General features: G+C 49.3%; 7 protein-coding genes across 7 annotated transcripts; 3 read left to right on the plus strand and 4 right to left on the minus strand.

Annotated features, from left to right (window-relative positions):
- Nucleotides 1-238: 238 nt before the first annotated feature.
- Nucleotides 239-4,045, plus strand: N7471_012636 (HECT-type E3 ubiquitin-protein ligase; the record flags this gene model as incomplete). The annotated part of the gene is made up of 3 exons (XM_057285355.1): nucleotides 239-2,241; nucleotides 2,299-3,301; nucleotides 3,374-4,045. 3 exons carry the CDS (start codon nucleotides 239-241, stop codon nucleotides 4,043-4,045), a joined length of 3,678 nt encoding a protein of 1,225 aa, XP_057131621.1.
- Nucleotides 4,046-4,915: 870 nt separating this feature from the next.
- pab1 (polyadenylate-binding protein) lies at nucleotides 4,916-7,261 on the plus strand (the record flags this gene model as incomplete). Its single annotated transcript, XM_057285356.1, has 3 exons — nucleotides 4,916-6,415; nucleotides 6,467-7,044; nucleotides 7,111-7,261. The coding sequence occupies 3 exons, from the start codon at nucleotides 4,916-4,918 to the stop codon at nucleotides 7,259-7,261; spliced, it is 2,229 nt and encodes a 742-aa protein (XP_057131622.1).
- A 792-nt stretch (nucleotides 7,262-8,053) lies between these two features.
- On the plus strand, nucleotides 8,054-10,151 carry N7471_012638 (transcription factor domain-containing protein; the record flags this gene model as incomplete). Its single annotated transcript, XM_057285357.1, has 2 exons — nucleotides 8,054-9,543; nucleotides 9,605-10,151. The coding sequence occupies 2 exons, from the start codon at nucleotides 8,054-8,056 to the stop codon at nucleotides 10,149-10,151; spliced, it is 2,037 nt and encodes a 678-aa protein (XP_057131623.1).
- Nucleotides 10,152-10,344: 193 nt separating this feature from the next.
- On the minus strand, nucleotides 10,345-10,740 carry N7471_012639 (uncharacterized protein; the record flags this gene model as incomplete). The annotated part of the gene is made up of 1 exon (XM_057285358.1): nucleotides 10,345-10,740. One exon carries the CDS (start codon nucleotides 10,738-10,740, stop codon nucleotides 10,345-10,347), a length of 396 nt encoding a protein of 131 aa, XP_057131624.1.
- Nucleotides 10,741-11,513: 773 nt separating this feature from the next.
- On the minus strand, nucleotides 11,514-11,849 carry N7471_012640 (uncharacterized protein; the record flags this gene model as incomplete). The annotated part of the gene is made up of 1 exon (XM_057285359.1): nucleotides 11,514-11,849. The coding sequence occupies one exon, from the start codon at nucleotides 11,847-11,849 to the stop codon at nucleotides 11,514-11,516; it is 336 nt and encodes a 111-aa protein (XP_057131625.1).
- A 618-nt stretch (nucleotides 11,850-12,467) lies between these two features.
- On the minus strand, nucleotides 12,468-14,101 carry N7471_012641 (isocitrate/isopropylmalate dehydrogenase family protein; the record flags this gene model as incomplete). Its single annotated transcript, XM_057285360.1, has 3 exons — nucleotides 12,468-13,297; nucleotides 13,368-13,694; nucleotides 13,876-14,101. 3 exons carry the CDS (start codon nucleotides 14,099-14,101, stop codon nucleotides 12,468-12,470), a joined length of 1,383 nt encoding a protein of 460 aa, XP_057131626.1.
- Nucleotides 14,102-17,358: 3,257 nt separating this feature from the next.
- Nucleotides 17,359-18,499, minus strand: N7471_012642 (uncharacterized protein; the record flags this gene model as incomplete). Its single annotated transcript, XM_057285361.1, has 3 exons — nucleotides 17,359-18,066; nucleotides 18,124-18,395; nucleotides 18,451-18,499. Coding segments are annotated over 3 exons (1,029 nt in total), but the record flags the coding sequence as incomplete, so codon positions are not given.
- Nucleotides 18,500-18,562: the final 63 nt, after the last annotated feature.

Here is an 18,562-nt window from a genome sequence, read left to right on the forward strand (position 1 = left end):
GAGCGGAAAGTACAGGTCCCGTAGAGATGTGGTCCGTGCTCAACAAGTCCGATAAGCCCGCCATGCTCTCCCGTATCGGCACCCGACAGCGACGGCGATGTCATAGTTCTTCACCTTTTGCCTTTCCTTCCCCCACAGTGATGCGGGCTTGTGTTGATTTGCTTCTCTGCATTTAGAGGGTTTATTTTATCTAGCCTGCTGACCATTTCCCCACCAGGCAGCTACTCCTGCTGCAACCATGTTTCAATCCTTCACGGGCAATTCTCGTCGCCCGCGGCAGGTGAACCTCAGTGGCCGGGCCACTAATCCCTTCGCTGCATTCCCCGGAAACTCGCCGAACAGACAAACTCCTCATGCTGCAAACCCCGAGAGCGCAGTCGCCATTGCCCAACGGGAGCGAGCCCTGAGACAACATGAGAGAGATCGACAGACCGCATCTCGCACCGTTCAGCGAGTTTGGCGGGGTCATCAGAGCAGAAAAACAACATATAAGGGCTGGAAGTCCGAATGGGATACCTTTGAGTGGGAGAGGGTTATTACTGCCCTGGGATTCGACGATGATCGGAGCTCAACGACGGAGGTTGAGCGTCTGGAGTACCTAGCACGTCTTTCCGCGCCACCATATCCCACAGCGGAGCAATGTTTAGACCAGCTCAGGCTACTGGTTCAGTTTGTGGGGTTGGTAAGAAAGAAAGAAGACGTTCTACGTCTGGTATACTTCTGCAATGTCTTTGAGCAGACCTTCCATGCTCTCCCCACTATCGCTACGGAAAATGACTGGACTGAGCTGCTGAAACGGCTGGGAGTCGCTATCCTCCATGCCCTCGGTTCAGCAAGGGCCAGTCCGACTCATGAAGCTGCAGTTTCGCCCCTTCTTCGGACGATAGTCTTCCTGGTTGACTTGATACCAAAGAAGATGGCAACAATTGCCAAACACTATTATCAAACGATGGCGTTCTTGACAAAGAACATCGCCCTTTGGCAAGGTACTCTGTCACCGGAGCATGTCGCGAATGCTGTTCTGGCTCTTTTGAGACCAATCACCTCAGAAACGATGACAGCATACGAAGCTCTTGCTATGTCGTATCTCACTATTCCGAACCTACCCGCTTATCTTGGTGAGCTTGATGGATTGGCGCACCAAATCAACTACAAATTACTGGCGCCTGCAATCGAATCATGTATTCCCCTGACCAAAGAACGCCTTTCTACCGACGATGTGGAGGGTATCGAGGGTCGACTTTGGCTGCTTGCGTACTTGATCTTCTTTCACCGATATGCTCTTCCAGGACAGGCCAACCTGCAAGCACCTGATCTCGGATTCCTGAATGTGGTCTCTGGGTTGCTTAACTCAACCTCTATCTATCTGACAAGGTGCTTGGAGGCAGACGAAAATGGCCCGGATCCAACCAGAGGTCCTTATTTGGATCAGTTCGTCACAGATCAAGTCAGTAGCCTGGTCAACCAAAGCAGCATCACGGGGTTACTTTCTCGCATCAAAACATCCCATCTTTCTCACACAGATTTATCAAACAACGAATCCAACGCTTCGAAAGAAGCAAAAATTCTTGCTACCTATGCTCTGAACTTGCTCAGGGTGTTCCCTCGTCGTGGAGACGACATTCGAATGTGGTTATACCTGGGCTCGGCGCCTTCAGCAGGTCTGACTTCTGGCCAGCCAGGTGCGAAAATACCGGCGATCAAATATTTTTGGCAGGCATCAAAATCCAGTCGGATCTTTGACACTATTAGCAGGGACTCGACCCAAGTTCTTCCATTGTTGCAACTGCCGCAAGATGGGGATAAAGAGGACCAAGAGCAGGAGTGGACGATTATACTCCTCTTTTTTGAGCTTTACACGTTCCTGTTGAAAGTCATGGATGACGAAGAGTTCTTTTCAAGCGCATCACCATTTGCAGCTTCACCAAATGTGCTGTCTTCGTGGACGAAAGAGAGTGCGCTGCCCCTTGAAGACATTAAAGACATGACCGTCTTCCTCAAAAACCTCGCATTCACCCTCTACTGGAATGTTGCCGACTTGACCAAGAAAGGGCCTGTTCCATCATCCGCTGTGGATCTTAGAAGTTATTTCAATAACACGGCCCAAGTTTCTGGACAAATTGAGCGTTCTGAAGTGGAGGTCAAGAAGGAAATCAATGATCTTCCTGGTGTGACAGGTATCCCACTTGACTACTTCAAAGGTCTGGTTACAGGTTTGCTTAGAATGCTGCATGAGCGAGAGTAAGTCGAAATGTTCCATTTGCCATGATGTAAGCAGTCCAGCTGACACGCTTTTAGTTCTCGACGCAAATTCCTCCCTCAAAATCATTGGCTGATGACAGATCGATTCGACATGGAAGGCTTTATCCCGGCCGTTGTGGCAGAAGAGGAGAAACGCCATGAATTCCAGGACGACGATGAAGATTCTGAACCTGATCTTCTTGACGAGGAATACTCGGAGCCTGCTCAGCTTGTCGGCAATAGCCATGCGCGACGACTAATTCACATCCAAGCTATGCGGAATAGTCAACGAAGACAAGCTCAAAATAATGCTCTAGCCGCCATTGCGCCACGGCTAGAGATCCTTCGAAATATGCCTTTCTTCATCCCATTTGCCACAAGAGTGCAGATCTTCCGTCAATTTATATTTAGGGATCAACAGCGTCGTCGGAAAGGCTTCGTGGATCCTGAGTCCTGGCGCTTGTCTGTGGCCCAAAACGCTATGATAAATGGACCTCCTGAGGGTGTGGCGGATGTTTTGGCCCGACACCACGCCGACATCCGGCGTGAGAGTGTGTTTGAAGATGCATTCTCTCAATACTATGGCTTGGGTGACGGTCTCAAAGAGCCAATCCAGATCAGTTTTATCGACCAGTTTGGAGCAATGGAAGCCGGCATTGATGGTGGCGGCGTGACAAAGGAGTTCCTGACCAGTATCACTACCCAAGCTTTCAAGACTGATGACTATGAGAGCATGTTTGCAGAAAATGATCACCATCTGCTGTATCCCAGCCCGATAGCGGTTGACCAACTCAAAAAGGTTCTCAGCGAGGCTGGACTCACAAGTTCAAGCCCAGAGTGGCAGGATGACGTGCGCAGTCTTCTTCGACGATACGAATTCCTCGGCCGGATCATTGGAAAGTGTCTTTACGAGGGGATCTTGGTCGATGTCAACTTCGCACCATTCTTCCTCTTGAAGTGGGCCTTGACAGGAGGCTCTAGGTCTGCGGTGAAGGAATCTTCCTATCGGGCCAACTTGAACGATTTGAAGGACCTTGATGAGGGGCTATACCAGGGCTTGGTAAGTAGTATCGCCTGACAAGATCGGGATTGTGTTTTTTTGAACCTGCAGCTGACCAATTTGTTCCACCAGTTACAACTGAAGAATTACCCCGGAAACGTGGAAGACTTTGGTCTCGACTTCACCATCAACAACATAATTCGGATGCCCAGTGGAGCCAACCGCACTGTCACAGCAGAGTTGAAACCAAATGGCTCACAGACCGCTGTGACAAACAAAAACAGATTGGTCTACATTTCCTACGTGGCTCGTTACCGTCTACAGTTGCAACCTGCTCTACAGACAAACGCCTTTTTGCAAGGTCTGGGCCAGATCATTCAACCCGCCTGGCTATCCATGTTCAATCAATCCGAGTTGCAAACATTAGTGAGCGGAGACAAGGCTGATATTGATGTGGAGGACCTGCGACGGAACACCCTCTACGGAGGCGTGTATGTGATTGGTGATGACAATTTAGAGCACCCGACCATTGCATTGTTCTGGCAGGTTATGCACGAGATGACCAACGAGGAGCGGCAAAAGGTTATCCGGTTCGTGACGTCTACCCCTCGAGCTCCATTGCTGGGATTCAGCCACCTTCGTCCCAACTTTAGCATCAGAGACTCCAGTGAAGACCAGGAACGTTTGCCGAGTACTAGTACTTGTGTGAATCTTCTCAAGCTGCCACGGTACTCTGATGCAGACACGTTGAGGAACAAGCTTTTGTATGCCGTGAGTTCGGGTGCAGGGTTTGACTTGAGTTGAAGAGGGCGGTTTTCATTATTTCGTGTACATTTCCGGTAGAAAGCGTGCCTATGATTAATTTTTGCATGCATCCATCCATAGCATGGGCATATTCTTTTGAAAAGCTCAATATCATTTTGAAAGTAATATGTTCTTTCTCATAAGGTCCATCCGAGGTTATACTTAATAAGCCCTTAAAGCGGCAACCCCCTCCCAAATAGGACTAGTGTCCCCATCTCGTGCGGCCTCTGAGTTTTCCAGAACCAATTGCTTTTGAACGGCTCAGCTTTTTTTCTTTCCTTCTTACAACCTCTCCATCTCCGTTCTCTCTTTCTTTCAGGGAAAAGTCTTCCTTTTCTTTTCGAATCCTTAATCGAAAGATACAAAATCTCAAAAAAACACGAAAAACCCAGAAAAGACTTTTTCCAGTTATCTTATCTCATCCCCGATTGTGCGGTGTGTTGTGTGGAAGATTTTCTTTCAACGCCTCCATCGTCTTCATTTTCACCTGGTTAGTCATTTTTGCTTTTTGTCTTCCCTTTAACTCTTTATTGAAAACCGTGTCATCTCTGCTTCTACTCTCTCTCGCGCATGCAATACACTTCGATTCTCCCTTCCCCGCTAACCCAGCTGCCAGTGCTCTCTGCTCAAGTGAAATTTCTCTGAACACTTTGTTTCGTGGATACTTTGCTGTATGGCGCCCCTCCCTTTTCATTGATTCACCCCTCGTTTTTCTCATTCCCCATTTGGTTGCTTGCCAAAGAGACTGCATCAACTGCCGTGTAACCTTATCTCATATACCTCCTTGATTCCCCCTCCCCCTCTCCGCGATAGGCTCGGCATGCACATGCTAAAACTTTTTTTCTTTTCTCAGTGAAAACAGCCGCCATCATGTCTGCTGAAGCCCCCACCACCGCTCCCGTCACCGACAACGTTGTCGCCGCTGCCCCTGAGGCCAATGGCGCTCCCGTCGAGGAGGCCACTTCCGAGGCCGCCGGTGATGCTGCCAACAACCAGCCCCACTCTGCTTCCCTCTACGTCGGCGAGCTTGACCCCTCCGTGACTGAGGCTATGCTCTACGAGCTCTTCTCTTCCATCGGTCAAGTCGCCTCTATCCGTGTCTGCCGTGATGCCGTCACCCGTCGCTCCCTGGGCTACGCCTACGTCAACTACAACAACACCGCTGATGGTGAGCGTGCTCTCGAGGACCTGAACTACACTCTCATCAAGGGTAAGCCTTGCCGCATCATGTGGTCGCAGCGTGACCCCGCTCTGCGCAAGACTGGCCAGGGCAACGTGTTCATCAAGAACCTCGACAACGCCATTGACAACAAGGCTCTCCACGACACCTTCGCTGCCTTTGGTAACATTCTCAGCTGCAAGGTTGCCCAGGATGAGTTCGCCAACTCCAAGGGATACGGTTTCGTCCACTACGAGACCGCCGAAGCTGCCAACAACGCCATCAAGCACGTTAACGGTATGCTGCTGAACGACAAGAAGGTTTTCGTCGGTCACCACATCTCCAAGAAGGACCGCCAGAGCAAGTTCGAGGAGATGAAGGCCAACTTCACCAACATCTACATCAAGAACATCGATCTCGAGATCACCGACGACGAGTTCCGCGTCATGTTCGAGGCCTTCGGTGAGATCACCTCCGCTACCCTCAGCCACGACCAGGATGGCAAGAGCCGCGGCTTCGGTTTCGTCAACTACGCCAACCACGAGAGCGCCGAGGCCGCCGTGGCTGAGATGAACGAGAAGGACGTCAAGACTCAGAAGCTTTACGTTGGACGTGCCCAGAAGAAGCACGAGCGTGAGGAGGAGCTGCGCAAGCAGTACGAGGCTGCCCGCATGGAGAAGGCCTCCAAGTACCAGGGTGTCAACCTCTACGTCAAGAACTTGACTGACGACATTGATGATGAGAAGCTCCGTGATCTCTTCACTCCTTACGGCACTATCACTTCCGCTAAGGTTATGCGTGATGCCGCTGAGCGCTCTCCCTCCCCCGAGGGTGAGGAGAAGGAGGCCGACAAGGAGACCAAGGACTCCGAGGAGAAGGAGGTGAAGACCGAGGAGACCGCTGAGGTCAAGACTGAGGAGACCACCGAGGAGAAGAAGACCGAGGAGGAGGGCGAGGACTCCGACGAGAAGAAGGCTGAGAAGAAGGCGTTCGGCAAGAGCAAGGGCTTCGGTTTCGTCTGCTTCAGCAGCCCCGATGAAGCCTCCAAGGCTGTCACCGAGATGAACCAGCGTATGGTCAACGCCAAGCCCCTCTACGTTGCTCTCGCTCAGCGCAAGGATGTCCGCCGCAGCCAGCTTGAGGCTAGCATCCAGGCTCGCAACACCATCCGTCAGCAGCAGGCCGCTGCCGCTGCCGGTATGCCCCAGCCTGTAAGTTACAAATTTCTTGATCAGTATCTACTCAGTTACTAACTTGACTAGTTCATGCAGCCCGCCGTCTTCTACGGTGCTGGCCAACAGGGCTTCATGCCCCCTGGACAGCGTGGTGGTATGCCCTTCGCCCCCCAGGGCGGTATGCCCATGCCTAACATGCCCGCTGGTCGTCCCCAGTACCCCGGTCCCTTCCCTCAGCAGGGTGGCCGTGGTATGCCCCCCAACCAACAGCTTCCTCCTAACTTCCAGGGTATGCCCATGGGCATGCAGGCTCCTGGCGGCATTCCTAACGGCATGGGTTACCCTATGCCCCAGGCTTTCGGACGTGGCGGCGGTGGCCGTGGTGTTCCCGGTATGCCCATGAACATGCGTGGCGGCCCCGGTTTCGGCCGTGGTGGTCCTCAGATGGGTCGTGGTGGTGGTCGTGGTCAGCCCGCCCCTGGCGCTCAGCCCGCTGGTGGCGAGCCCGCCTCTTCCAACCAGGCTCTCCTCGCTGCTCCCCCCGCTCAGCAGAAGCAGATGCTCGGCGAGGCCCTTTACCCCAAGATCCAGGCTCAGCAGCCCGAGCTTGCTGGCAAGATCACTGGTATGCTTCTTGAGATGGATAACGCTGAGTTGCTTGGCCTGTAAGTTACACTGCCGATTGTTTCCGTTTTATGTGTGAGATGATTTACTAACATTATTTCTTTCAGGCTCGATGATGAGGAGGCTCTCCGCGGCAAGGTTGATGAGGCCCTTAACGTTTATGATGAGTACATGAAGAACAAGGGCGATGGCGAGACCACCGAACCCAAGCCCCAGGAAGCCGCCAAGGAGGCCCCTGTTGAGGAGAACAAGTCTTAATTGATGTGTTCACTCTTTGTCTTCTCGGAAATCTTGGACGCACGTTTTTGACGACTTTTTCTTTCTCTTATCATTATTTGTTCCCATTTTTTTACCCTTTCTACCCCTACATCTCCCTCTGATCCTGATATCCCTCGGTTCGAAAAGTTTGTTCTTAGGCAGTCACCTTCCTGGTGTTTAGTGAATGCGGTATGACATTCGGATTTTTTTTTTGCTTTTCCGGTTTCCCTAGTATGCACTATTTCTCTTTACTTTCCACTCGGACTGGGTTATATTGAGTGTCTCTAGGCATTGGTAAAAGTCTTTTATTCTAGGCGCTGGGTGTGGTTCCTTTGACAACCTTTTCGCTATCTTCGTTTCTATTTCTTGATTCTTTTTTCGACTGTGAGGGATTTGTGAAGTTCTTATGTTTCCACACCTCTCCCTTCCTGTCCCTTCCTGTGTTCTCTGGGTTGTGGTTCACTCAATTGAGTGTCAGATAGATTTATGAATCCTCACGGAAAATGTCCGGTCGTTCTTGTGTTTATTCTCAGATTCGGGAGAACAGCGCCAGACAATCAATGGGATGGCCTTGGCCTATTTGCTTCATCAAGTTCCTTTCGTAGACGAGAGATGTATTCTTTATTTCCCGAGACACTTGACATTGTGCCCCAGATGGCCGCTATCGTCCGCCTGCTCTGGTGACTCAGCAGGCCTCCATCCCGAGGTCACCCCCCGGGGTGATGGATTATTTGTGTGGAAGCATCGTACTTTAAAGAGAACATCTCATTCACACGAGATGGTATACGCACAATGGCATCGGAATTTGTACCCGAGACATCTGAAATTGGTTCCTTGACGGCACACTCGAACGAGGACAGCCAGTTCGTCGGTAGCTCAAGCGGCGTCTATTTCATCAAGACAGTGAAACGTGCATTCAACGGCCTAGATGGCCCGGGTTCATCCGAGTCCAACTTCCCCACGGCAGAGGAAACGCTCGTAGGTGCTGAAACCTCACCTCGTGACAAGCGCCAGCGCACCTCATCTGTCAGAGACACTGCTTCGTCCTTGGAGGTGGTCGAATCTCCCGCAGAATGGACCTACGACCCATCATTGACGACGTCTCTGGGGAATCTACCACCCCCAGATGTGGCCAAGAGCCTGATGATGATGTATTTCAAAGTCTGGCACCCTTTGTTCCCGTTCCTGCATGGTCCCACCTTTCTGCAGGCAATGGAGAAAGTTTACTCGAGTGGAAATCAAACCCAGCACACGCAGGAAATCTGCATAGACCACCGGAGTACATGCTGGACAACCATTTTCCAATGTGTTTTCAATCTAGGCGGTTTACTAGCGCCAGACTTAGATCTACCGTCCGAGTCGAAGATCCAATCACCGAACAGTTTCAACTCTTTACTCGGGACTCTCTCTTCTCGACACGATATCGTTTCCCTGCAAGCGCTTCTAGCTATCCAAGTCTATCTCGTTGCGACCATGTCACTTCGACAAGCATCGACTGTCGGAGGCTGTATCCTACGCTCAATGCTGCATGCAGGTCTCCACCGGTGTCCATTTCGATACAAGCAACTCTCCACCCACGACCGACAACTACGGAAGCGAGTCTTTTGGTGCGCGTATGCGATAGATAGATACCTGAGCCAGGCTTTGGGCTTGCCGCTTGGTATACAGGATTCTGACATCGACGTGTGTCTGCCTGCTGCCCGGGAAATGCATTCCCCTCGAAGCCAGGCAACTCAGTATGTGAATGGTAACTCTGCGTCGCAGCACGACAACAAAGAAGATCACGGCAAGGAAAGCGTTCTTGCTAGCTACGTTGACTCGGGGACTCTGACGGGCCGGGCATTGGAGCTCTTTCATAAATCAATATTGGTTCGGTCTGTTCGTCGCAGTTCGGTGTTGTTCCTCGTGACGGACGTGCATAAGTGGTGGAATGGCCTTCCCGCCGAGCTTCAAAGACATCCGGCGGTATTTGGACAAAGGGTGGGATCTGCGATGGCAGACACTGCGTTTGATTTTGCTCCTTTTTTCACTGTGCTGTATCAGCATCTTATTCTGATCATTCATCGGCCTTCGCTATCGCTGGATCCGTCGACTGCAGAATTTTGTTCTGGATTGCAAACTTGCATTGGGGCTGCTCGGGCTATCCTTTCGGCACTGAGGTTGCAAGTCGATAGCCACCAGGATTTATTCTGGCCCGGTTTTCTGTCAGCTGCGTGGATGTCTGGGTTGGTTTTGGCTTTGGCTTGTCAATTGAACCAATATGTGTTGACAAAAGGTCTTCAGTACGTTATGTGTTTGTTCTTATTCTGCTTGATCTTTTACTATATACTAACTACCCGATAGGGAGATTGAAGAATTTTCGGGATTCCTGCGTTTGATGTCCACTCAATGGGAGACAGCCAAACACTGCCACATGTCGCTCTCAGTACTGGCCGCGAAAATCCAACAGTCGGGAAGCGGCTCTGATCCAACGTCAAACTCCCAAGCATATGTGACAAGGGGCTCTGAGGGAAGTCCGACTCTTGTGGAATCTTTGACTGCCCGCGAGGAGAACAGACGGAGACTTGGTCATCTATCGCACTTTCAGGAAGATCCTGGCTTATCCGCAGAGCCGTCCAATCTTGAGCAACGGAATAACGTATGGGGAGAATCTGCACACAGGGGAAATGATCCCACGCTGGTTCCCTCGGCGTCGATGTACCCGTCACAAATGAACGAGCAGGGCATCCTCGCTGATACACCCTCTTCACTGCAGATGGATTTACAGGACACGAATACCACACACCTTGAGGGGATATCTAATTTCGACTTGAACATGGTTGATTTAATCGAGGGTGCTAACTTTGACACTCTATTCGATATGATTGGGCAGCAATTCCCAAGCTTCTAAGACCAAGATATTACTCACTACTGATGAAAAACCCAAAACAATCTACAATCTGGCAACGAATCTACAAGAATAATACTAAAGAAGCCAAACAAAAACAATGCATATTGTTCACTTGGTGTGTATGTGTATTTCTCTCAAACGCCTATGTATCATGAAATCCCCCATCGGGGCCACAAACCCGCCCTCAGCGGCATCAATTCCGGTCTTGCACCTCACGTCGGAAAAGCAAAGCCCGATTGATGCGCACTCTCCCATTCCGAATCTCCTGGCAATAGTAGTCAGCCTGCAGCTCGGCCGCCGCGAGAATAGACGCCTTGTTGGAATGGTAGTCTCCGGGCACCTTGATAGAGACGCACAGTGGGTAGTCATGATGCTTGGCATGGACAGAGATGGAAGCGGTGCTAGTTCGGATGTAAGCGGCGACGGTGCGCATCAGAGTCTCGTCGTCGGAGTCCGAGTCTCGCGCCTTGATGAATACGTTCACCCAGTTGCTGACCTGCCGCGGATCGTACTCGGGCTCTGGGATTAGCTCCCCATCGAAGTAGAACATGCTCTGCATCTTGTTGAGGTTGGAATTGAGGATGACCATGTTTTGGATGTGGGGTTTGCTTACCTTGTGGATTTGTTTGCTGCGGGTGGAGTGGTTGGGAGGAAAGGAAGAAGTTGGGAAGGAGGTTTCGAGTCTCGTTCTGAGGTTATATGGGCTCTGTTTATATACTCTGCCTGGTAACTGTCTGTTTATAGTCGGCTCGGAAGCCTACCTATGTTGGCAAGAACAAAGGAGTTATGATACAATGCCATTTTCAAGGCTTTCATATCTATTCCAGGATGTCTTTGTGCTTCTGTGGTTATTGAGTCTTTGGGAAATCCCGTAGTTTGAGGTCTGCCTAGTTTATGACTCGAAAGAAATCTATGTATTCTTTCTGCCTACTCTATTATGACAATAGATCTTTCATGGTTAAGCTTAAAAATACACTATGTGGCCTTAGTATGCTATTTCAACTATAGCGGCACGGCATAACAGCAGGAAAGGCGATGCTATTATGACATACTGTCTCAGAATCTCAGACGCAAATGATCGAGAGGGGGCTACCCAACTGCATCAATTTCATCTGACTGTAGCCAGTAATATCAACGCTTGTGTTTATGGAAGGCTCTACTTAAGTAGGGCTGCCTATACACGTTAGAAACCGACCGAACTTCTACCGCATGGATATTGTTGACAATATAGAGAACAAAGATAATCCAATTCCCCAATTCTATCAAAATAGCCAGTCTAAATAATCTATAAGTCGTTTCAATCATCAGAAAACAGAGACCCTAGTCCAATATCAAACACCCCCTTTCTCATGGAGCCAAAACCTATCTCCTCCGAAAAAGCAAAGACCGATTAATATGAACAGACCCCCTAGCAACATGCACACGAAGATATTCCGCCGATAGCTCCGCAGCAGCAAGAATCGACTCCTCATCACCGTGTTCTCCGGGCACCTGGATTGAGATGCAGAGCGGGATATCGTGGTGCATAGCATGGCCAGTGATGCTGACGACTCTTGTGCGGATGCAGGTGACGACTGTGCGCATTATGGCGAGGTCGTCGCATCTGTGGTCGCGCGCGTTGAAGAATACGTTCACCCAGTTGGTTATTCGAGGGTTGTATTCGGGCTCTTGCATTAATCTTCCGTTTTGGTAGAACATTCCTTGGAGATTGTTAGTTTGTTGGTGTTTATTTATGGCTGGAGGGACTAACCTTGTTTCTTTTTGATGATAAATGAATGATTGGGTGTGGGTAGATGGATTCGAGTGGCTCTGGTTTGTTTGAAGGCCTTTCTGGATGCTTTCTGAGTGACTGAAGTCTTGATATAGGGTGCTAAAGTCCGTTTAAATGTTGGACTCTAAGACAAGAGCGTACTGATGTTGTTTCCATTCCTTTTATATGAGGAAAACAGGTGTCATATTGCTATAATGGCATTTTGGGGTTTCTTAGTTCTTGGCCTCCTGATCTGTTCCATCTTGTGCGAGATGACTTTGAGATTCTCTGTATGGATATTCATACAAATTTGACAGGTAAATAATTTTCTGGAACTATTCTTGAAGATGTGTTGCTCATTACTCCAAAAAGGGCCTTCTACAGATCAGTATCTGTAATCATCACTTGGTATCTCGTGTCTATTGATATTCAATGTAGTGTCAACTACTCGTTTATCCAAAGTGATATTTCAGATGGCATGAGACGAGAAAGAAAGACAAAAAGAAACAAAGAAAAGAAGGAAAGAAGGAAAGAACAAAGGACAATGAATTGTCTCAGACTATCTTTCAGGCCAACTTCTCAACCTCCAGACAAACAGCATCCACAACCCCTTGAGTGTCAGACGCCCCCCCAAGATCAGGGGTCAGAATCCCTTCGGCACAAACCCGTTCCACACAGCCCATCAACTGGGCAGCAGCATCCTTCTCCCCAATCCAGACAAGCATCTCGGCCGCCGACCAAAAAGTAGCAACCGGATTCGCAACTCCCTTCCCCGTAATATCAAAAGCACTCCCATGAACAGGCTCAAAAATCGACGGACTCTTGCGCGTAGGATCCAAGTTACTAGACGGCGCAACACCAATCGACCCGGCCAACGCAGCAGCAAGATCCGACAAAATATCCATATGCAAGTTCGTCCCGACGATCGTATCAATCGACTGCGGCTTCGCCACCATCCGAACAGTCATCGCATCAACAAGCATCTTATCCCAGCTGACATCGGGGAAGTCCTTCGCGACAAGTGCCGCAACTTCATCCCACAACACCATCCCGTTGCGCATGGAGTTGCTCTTCGTGACGACGGTTAGGAGCTTGCGCGGCCGTGATCGCGCTGTCTCAAACGCGAAGCGCATTATCCGCTCGATGCCCACGCGCGTGAACACGGCTACTTCCGTCGCGACTTCCCATTGCTGTCCGACGTGAGACCGTCCACCTTGTCCTGCGTACTCGCCTTCGGAGTTCTCACGTACGAGCATCCAGTCAATGCCCTCTGTTGCGGTGTTGAGCGGGCATTTGGTTCCTGGGAAGGTACGGACTGGTCGGACGTTTGCGTATAGCTGGAGTGGGCCGCGGAGGGCGAGGAGTAGGCCCCAGAGTGAGATGTGATCGGGTACGTCTGTTGGTGTTAATATTGCTGTTTACCAGTTCGGTGGTTGGTATGATGCTATGCAGTATAGAGAACATACCGGGTGATCCAACGGCACCGAATAATATAGCATTGTACTGGCGTAGAGTGTCGAGGCAATCTTCAGACACATATCGTCCGGTTTGCTTGTAGTACTCGGTTCCCCACGGGATATGCTCAAAGTTGATATTGAATGTACCGAGGGTCTTTGCGAGTTTCTCGACGACCTGGATAGTAGCACTGACTACCTCGGGACCAATGCCATCGCCTGGGATAGAGGCAATGCGGTATGAATTCTTTGAAGCCATATTGAAAGAGGAAATATGTGTGGAACTAGATAAGATGTAATGAGTATTTCCGGAAAGCCAAATGCAGATAAACATCCAGACTATATATAAAACATGTCTGCGATCAAAGACGGCTGATAGTTCACCCTCCTACCATATATAACTTTTGACCGAATGGCCGCTGTCGCGACAAGCCGGCTTTTCGGCAAAACTTTCAGGCGATAGGATTTGCCGTTTGCCACTGTACCACACTGTTTCTCAACACGTCTTGATCTGCCATACAAGAAAATAAAATGCCATCAAAATCAAAAGAAAGACGACCAGCGCGTATAACAATCGCATGCAACGCGTGTCGCTCAAGAAAGCAAAAATGCAGCGGTCGAAAACCCGTGTGCGTACAATGTCTCGAGAACAATCGACCGTGCAACTGGCCCGAACAGCTTCGAAGAGGACCAGAGAAAGGATATGCCGAAGCACTGGAGAACCGACTCCAGCTCACTGAGGGCATTCTTTTGAATTTGCTTCCACATGTCTCGGATGAACAGCTTTCTACTGCGATTCCTCACCGAGAGAGCAGCGGCTCGTATGTGCCATTCCCCAGACTTGAGAAGAGGGGGATTGAGAGTTGGTCGCAATTCCCTCTTGACACTTCTCATGGTATACGGATGTGGCAGCGAGCTTGTACTGAGTCTGAAAGGGTGGGTTCGGAGGTACAGGGTTCTAAGAGAAGGCATTTGCAGAATGAAAGCCCCGGTGTTTCAGTTCAAACAGCTACTCCAATTCGAGAGATCGATGGAATTTACAATGAAACACCGATCCGTCCGGTTCTCGAGTCGGCAGGTAATGCACGTGAAGAGAGTGCTCCGGTGGACAGAATGAGCTCTTGGCAGGGAGCCCCTTCGTTCGAGTTTCAACGTCAGTTTCTGTGGTGAAACAGAAGTAGACTCTTGCTTCAAGTCTGTTCCATATCTTTGAAATACCCCATTTTGTCCTATAGCCCGCGAGGCCAGCCAATAAAGATGAATCTCTTGAATCGCTACCCAATTTTACGCCGTGTCAATTAATTAAATAAAATATCAGACAACGAGTGCAAGAATAAGTGTTAAAAAGGGCCATCATTGCAACTGCGCTGGCAGATTGTTATAGCGCCTGAGGACATTGTTTTGAGGAAACATCTCTCCAGCCACAAATCAATAAAGAGATAAAAATCAAGGCTCGTCCACTTTTGGCGATGTCTTCCCTGGTGGAGGTCGTTTGGGGTTGCATTGGCCTATAGTGGTTGATAGAAGAAACACTGTCGTATTGGCACACCACCGGCCTGATTGAAGACACTTCTCTCTTGATCACGGTCCAGTGAAAAGTCCAGCTTGAGCAGACTTTGCACGTCTCCCATATTGCGAGGAGGTTTGCCAATATAGATAACTCATATTCTTCGCCTTGGATCGTGGAAGTAAGATTTGCGATCGAAGCTTTCGGTTGGGTGAGGGAGGGCTTGTCTTGTGAGCCTGAATATCAAGGGCACCTTTCATATACCGCTAGCTCTGGGTGGCCGAGATGTTTGCCTAAGCGCTAGTAAATATAGCCGAACGAAGGGACCCAGTGCCAGCGGTAAAGGAAAAACTATATAAAACGTAAGCACCGTATATTGAGACATCTTGCTAGAAACTTGAGATAGAGATCTCACTCACCGAAAACCCGAAGAGGATAACAAAAGCCGGCAAGGACTAGTATAGGAAAAAGTTGGACCAATGCCAAAGCGAGTAAGCGGGAAGATCGCGCGAAAGCTAAAAGCCCGCGGTGATAAAGAACCCGCTAATATCGTCCAGGTATGTTGCCACGGCGTGTTGATCTCACCAATCATGAGAACATCCTTAACACCAGCCCCAGAACTGACGAGCCCAAGGCACACATCTGGAATGACGTCGGCAGTGTACGGAACCGCTTGAACATCAGTAAATGTAAGATTGTCCCATGCCGGCGGATCGCCTCGATAACCGGGGAAGAAAAAGCGACGGACGCATATCGAAATCCACACGTTCGCGAAGCTCCTTCAGGTCCGCATACAATTGGCTGGCACCGGCCGAATCACTCGCTCGGCGAATAGTAGAATTGGCCATTGTACCTAGGGCCACGGCGCGGGGTGACACGGGTTGGTGTCGCGTCACACACGTTCTGAACGAATCTTCCAGAGAGGCCCAGTTCGTTTCCCACAGTGTATGGCTCTGGTTCATTCAGGGGGATCTGGTGATTGAAAGTCCTGTTATGGAGTAAGGAATAGCACGTCGTGGATGAAAACTAGCCGCCGGTGCATATACGTTAAAGACAAACGATCATTGCCTCGTGAAGGATGAGGGGTGCCCTTGAAACTGCCTAGGGATCCATATGGCCTGGCACTCGCGTCAGCTCTTTGCCTTTGAAATCCGTTTGATAAAAGAATAGTGGCCGAGGAAAGGAAGGACCGGCCTTGGAAATGGCCTTGTAAGATAAGTGGGAAAGTCAACCTCACACCTTTGAAAGGTCTTTTTTTTAAAAAAAAGAAGACACCCATGAAAAGGTGGAAGAGAAAGATTGATATTTGGGAAGAAAGTCAAGAGCATGCAGTACGGGCACCGCTTTCACTTTTGGTGAAGCGGAGGGTCGACCGACGAACATAAGTTAGTTCTGACGGGGGGTCAGCAGATGCTCACCCACCTCCCCATTCATGCGTTCGCCGTAGGGCCACGCACCTGTGGGGGCATGGTTTTCGGATGACCCTTTAGATATAGGACCATTTCTTAGCCCTTACCTTATTTACACCTGTTTACTCTCATCTAGCACTTTCAAGTGAACTACTGGTCTACATTTTCATGATAGTCAGTGAGCTTTGGAAGAAATCAGAATGTTATTCTATGGGAAAAAGAAATATTTTATATGAGGAGAGATCTAGACTATGACTGTTCTCAATCTAGTAGTTTGGCCGAGCGGTTTGGCGGCAATCCTCTCGAGTGCAGTTCCTAGTTAGATATGTTAGTTAGGTCCCTCCCAACAGAGACGATGATATCCCACATTTGCCATTTCTTGAATTGGGGATTACCGCATCTCGAAGACATCCTAGAGACCAAAGAGGTGCAATTTATCCTCTTGGGTCGCTAGAGTCTGGACCTTGGCACCATGTGTATCGCTTTCCCGACTCTTGGATAGTTCGAGCCACATTTTCATGGCCGACATTTGATTGAGCGGTCAAGTAGAGAGAAGTTGTTTGAATTCAGTGGCTAGATTGTTGGAATTTGTAGTGGGAGAATAGGATGGAAAGGAAGCGTGGAAGCGTGTGGATAATTGACATGTGTGACATGAGACATGTACAAACAAAGAAAATCCAAAATGTGAAGAAAATTGCAAAAGAACTATGATTTCTATCAAATTAATATCTACAAGAGTAGTCGGCCGCTTATGCGGCCGTATCAAGTCGTTTTTGCTAGTCTTTTATAATAGTCTTTTCAGATGGTCTTTTATAATAGTCTTTCAGATGGTCTTTCAGATGGTCTTTCAGATGGTCTTTCAGATGGTCTTTCAGATGGTCTTTCAGATGGTCTTTCAGATGGTCTTTTAGATGTCTGTTTTCATAGATATTATTTCCCCCTCACCAGTTTGCTAGCTAGACGACAGAAAAAGGGGGGAAAAGCATACTTTGTGTTTGAGACTTTTCTATGTATAACCTTTGAATTAGACAGCTTTAGGGAAGATGCCCTGCATCTAAAGTCTAGCCTCTTTCCCAAAATTGAAGACAATCTTTTCACCAGTAACCAAGCTCTTCTGCAAAGCCGAACCAATAACAACTGCCTTCACTGAGCTTGAAAGGGACACTGGCGGAGTCGTGTTATCCAAGCAGCAAGCAGTGAACTCATTAGCTTCCGTAAGGAAAGCCTCTCTGAAACGCTCATAATAATGCTTAGGAAGATCACGTCTGGCTCCCTGGCCATCGTGGATCTCAAGGTGGTTTTTCCGGCCTTGCATATTGACTCTCAACGAGCCCTTCTCGCAGATAACCTCAGTAGTATCTTCCTGCCCAGCAGCCATCATACGCGAGCAGAAAAGGGTAGCAATCTTGCCGCCGTCAAACTCGACCGTAGCTACCGCGTTATCACGGTCCTTGCTCGAATCCAACGCAGTGTGGACGGCAGTGACTCCAACAGCTTGCAGACTTTTGATATGAGTGTTTTCCCCAAGGAACCATAGCATCAGGTCAATATCGTGGATGGAGCAGTCGAGGAAGATTCCACCGCTTGTCTTGGCATAATTCACGAACATCCCGGTAGTGTCGAGCATATCTGCGGTCTGGGATCTGAAGACCACTGGTCGGCCGTGTTGGCCCGAGGCCATCATGTCATAGGCTTCGCGGTAGGAAGCGTCAAAGCGGCGCGAGAAACCACACATGACTTTCTGGTTGGGGTGTGTTCTGAGAGATGTGTTGTAGGCGTCGAGAACGGATTGAGCCTGTTGTACTACAGTTAGCATGTGTTTCCATATTCGGGTTCACATAGAAAGACCTACAATCTTGATGTCAAGAGACAAAGGCTTCTCGCACATGACATGCAGTCCCTTCTTGATAGCGGCAATAGTATGATCTGCGTGGACTGCAGTAATACCAGCAACGACTATAGCATCCAAGTTCTCTTTTTCGAGCATTTCATAGTAATCTTCATAAATTCTTGCACTTGTGAGGTTGTCTACTGCCCACTGGTGCTCGTTGAGGTCAGGAGAGCTTGCTGCTACCACTTCGGCACGAGGGGTAAAAACTTGGTAGTTCAATGCATGTCGTTGACCTGTTATGTGTCAATTGAAGACCTTTATGAAATCCGATTTGGGAACAATGCTTACCCATTCGGCCAAGACCGGCGATACCGACGCGCAACTTCGGGGCTGACATTTTGAGAGGAAAGGATGTTTTGTTTAGGGGAGTAGTAATGGTTGGGTAGCTTAAAAAATGCTT

The sequence above is a fragment of the Penicillium samsonianum genome, assembly GCF_028829775.1.
Source record: "Penicillium samsonianum strain IBT 33392 chromosome Unknown utg000007l_segment0_segment0, whole genome shotgun sequence".
Taxonomy (NCBI): Eukaryota; Fungi; Ascomycota; class Eurotiomycetes; order Eurotiales; family Aspergillaceae; genus Penicillium; species Penicillium samsonianum.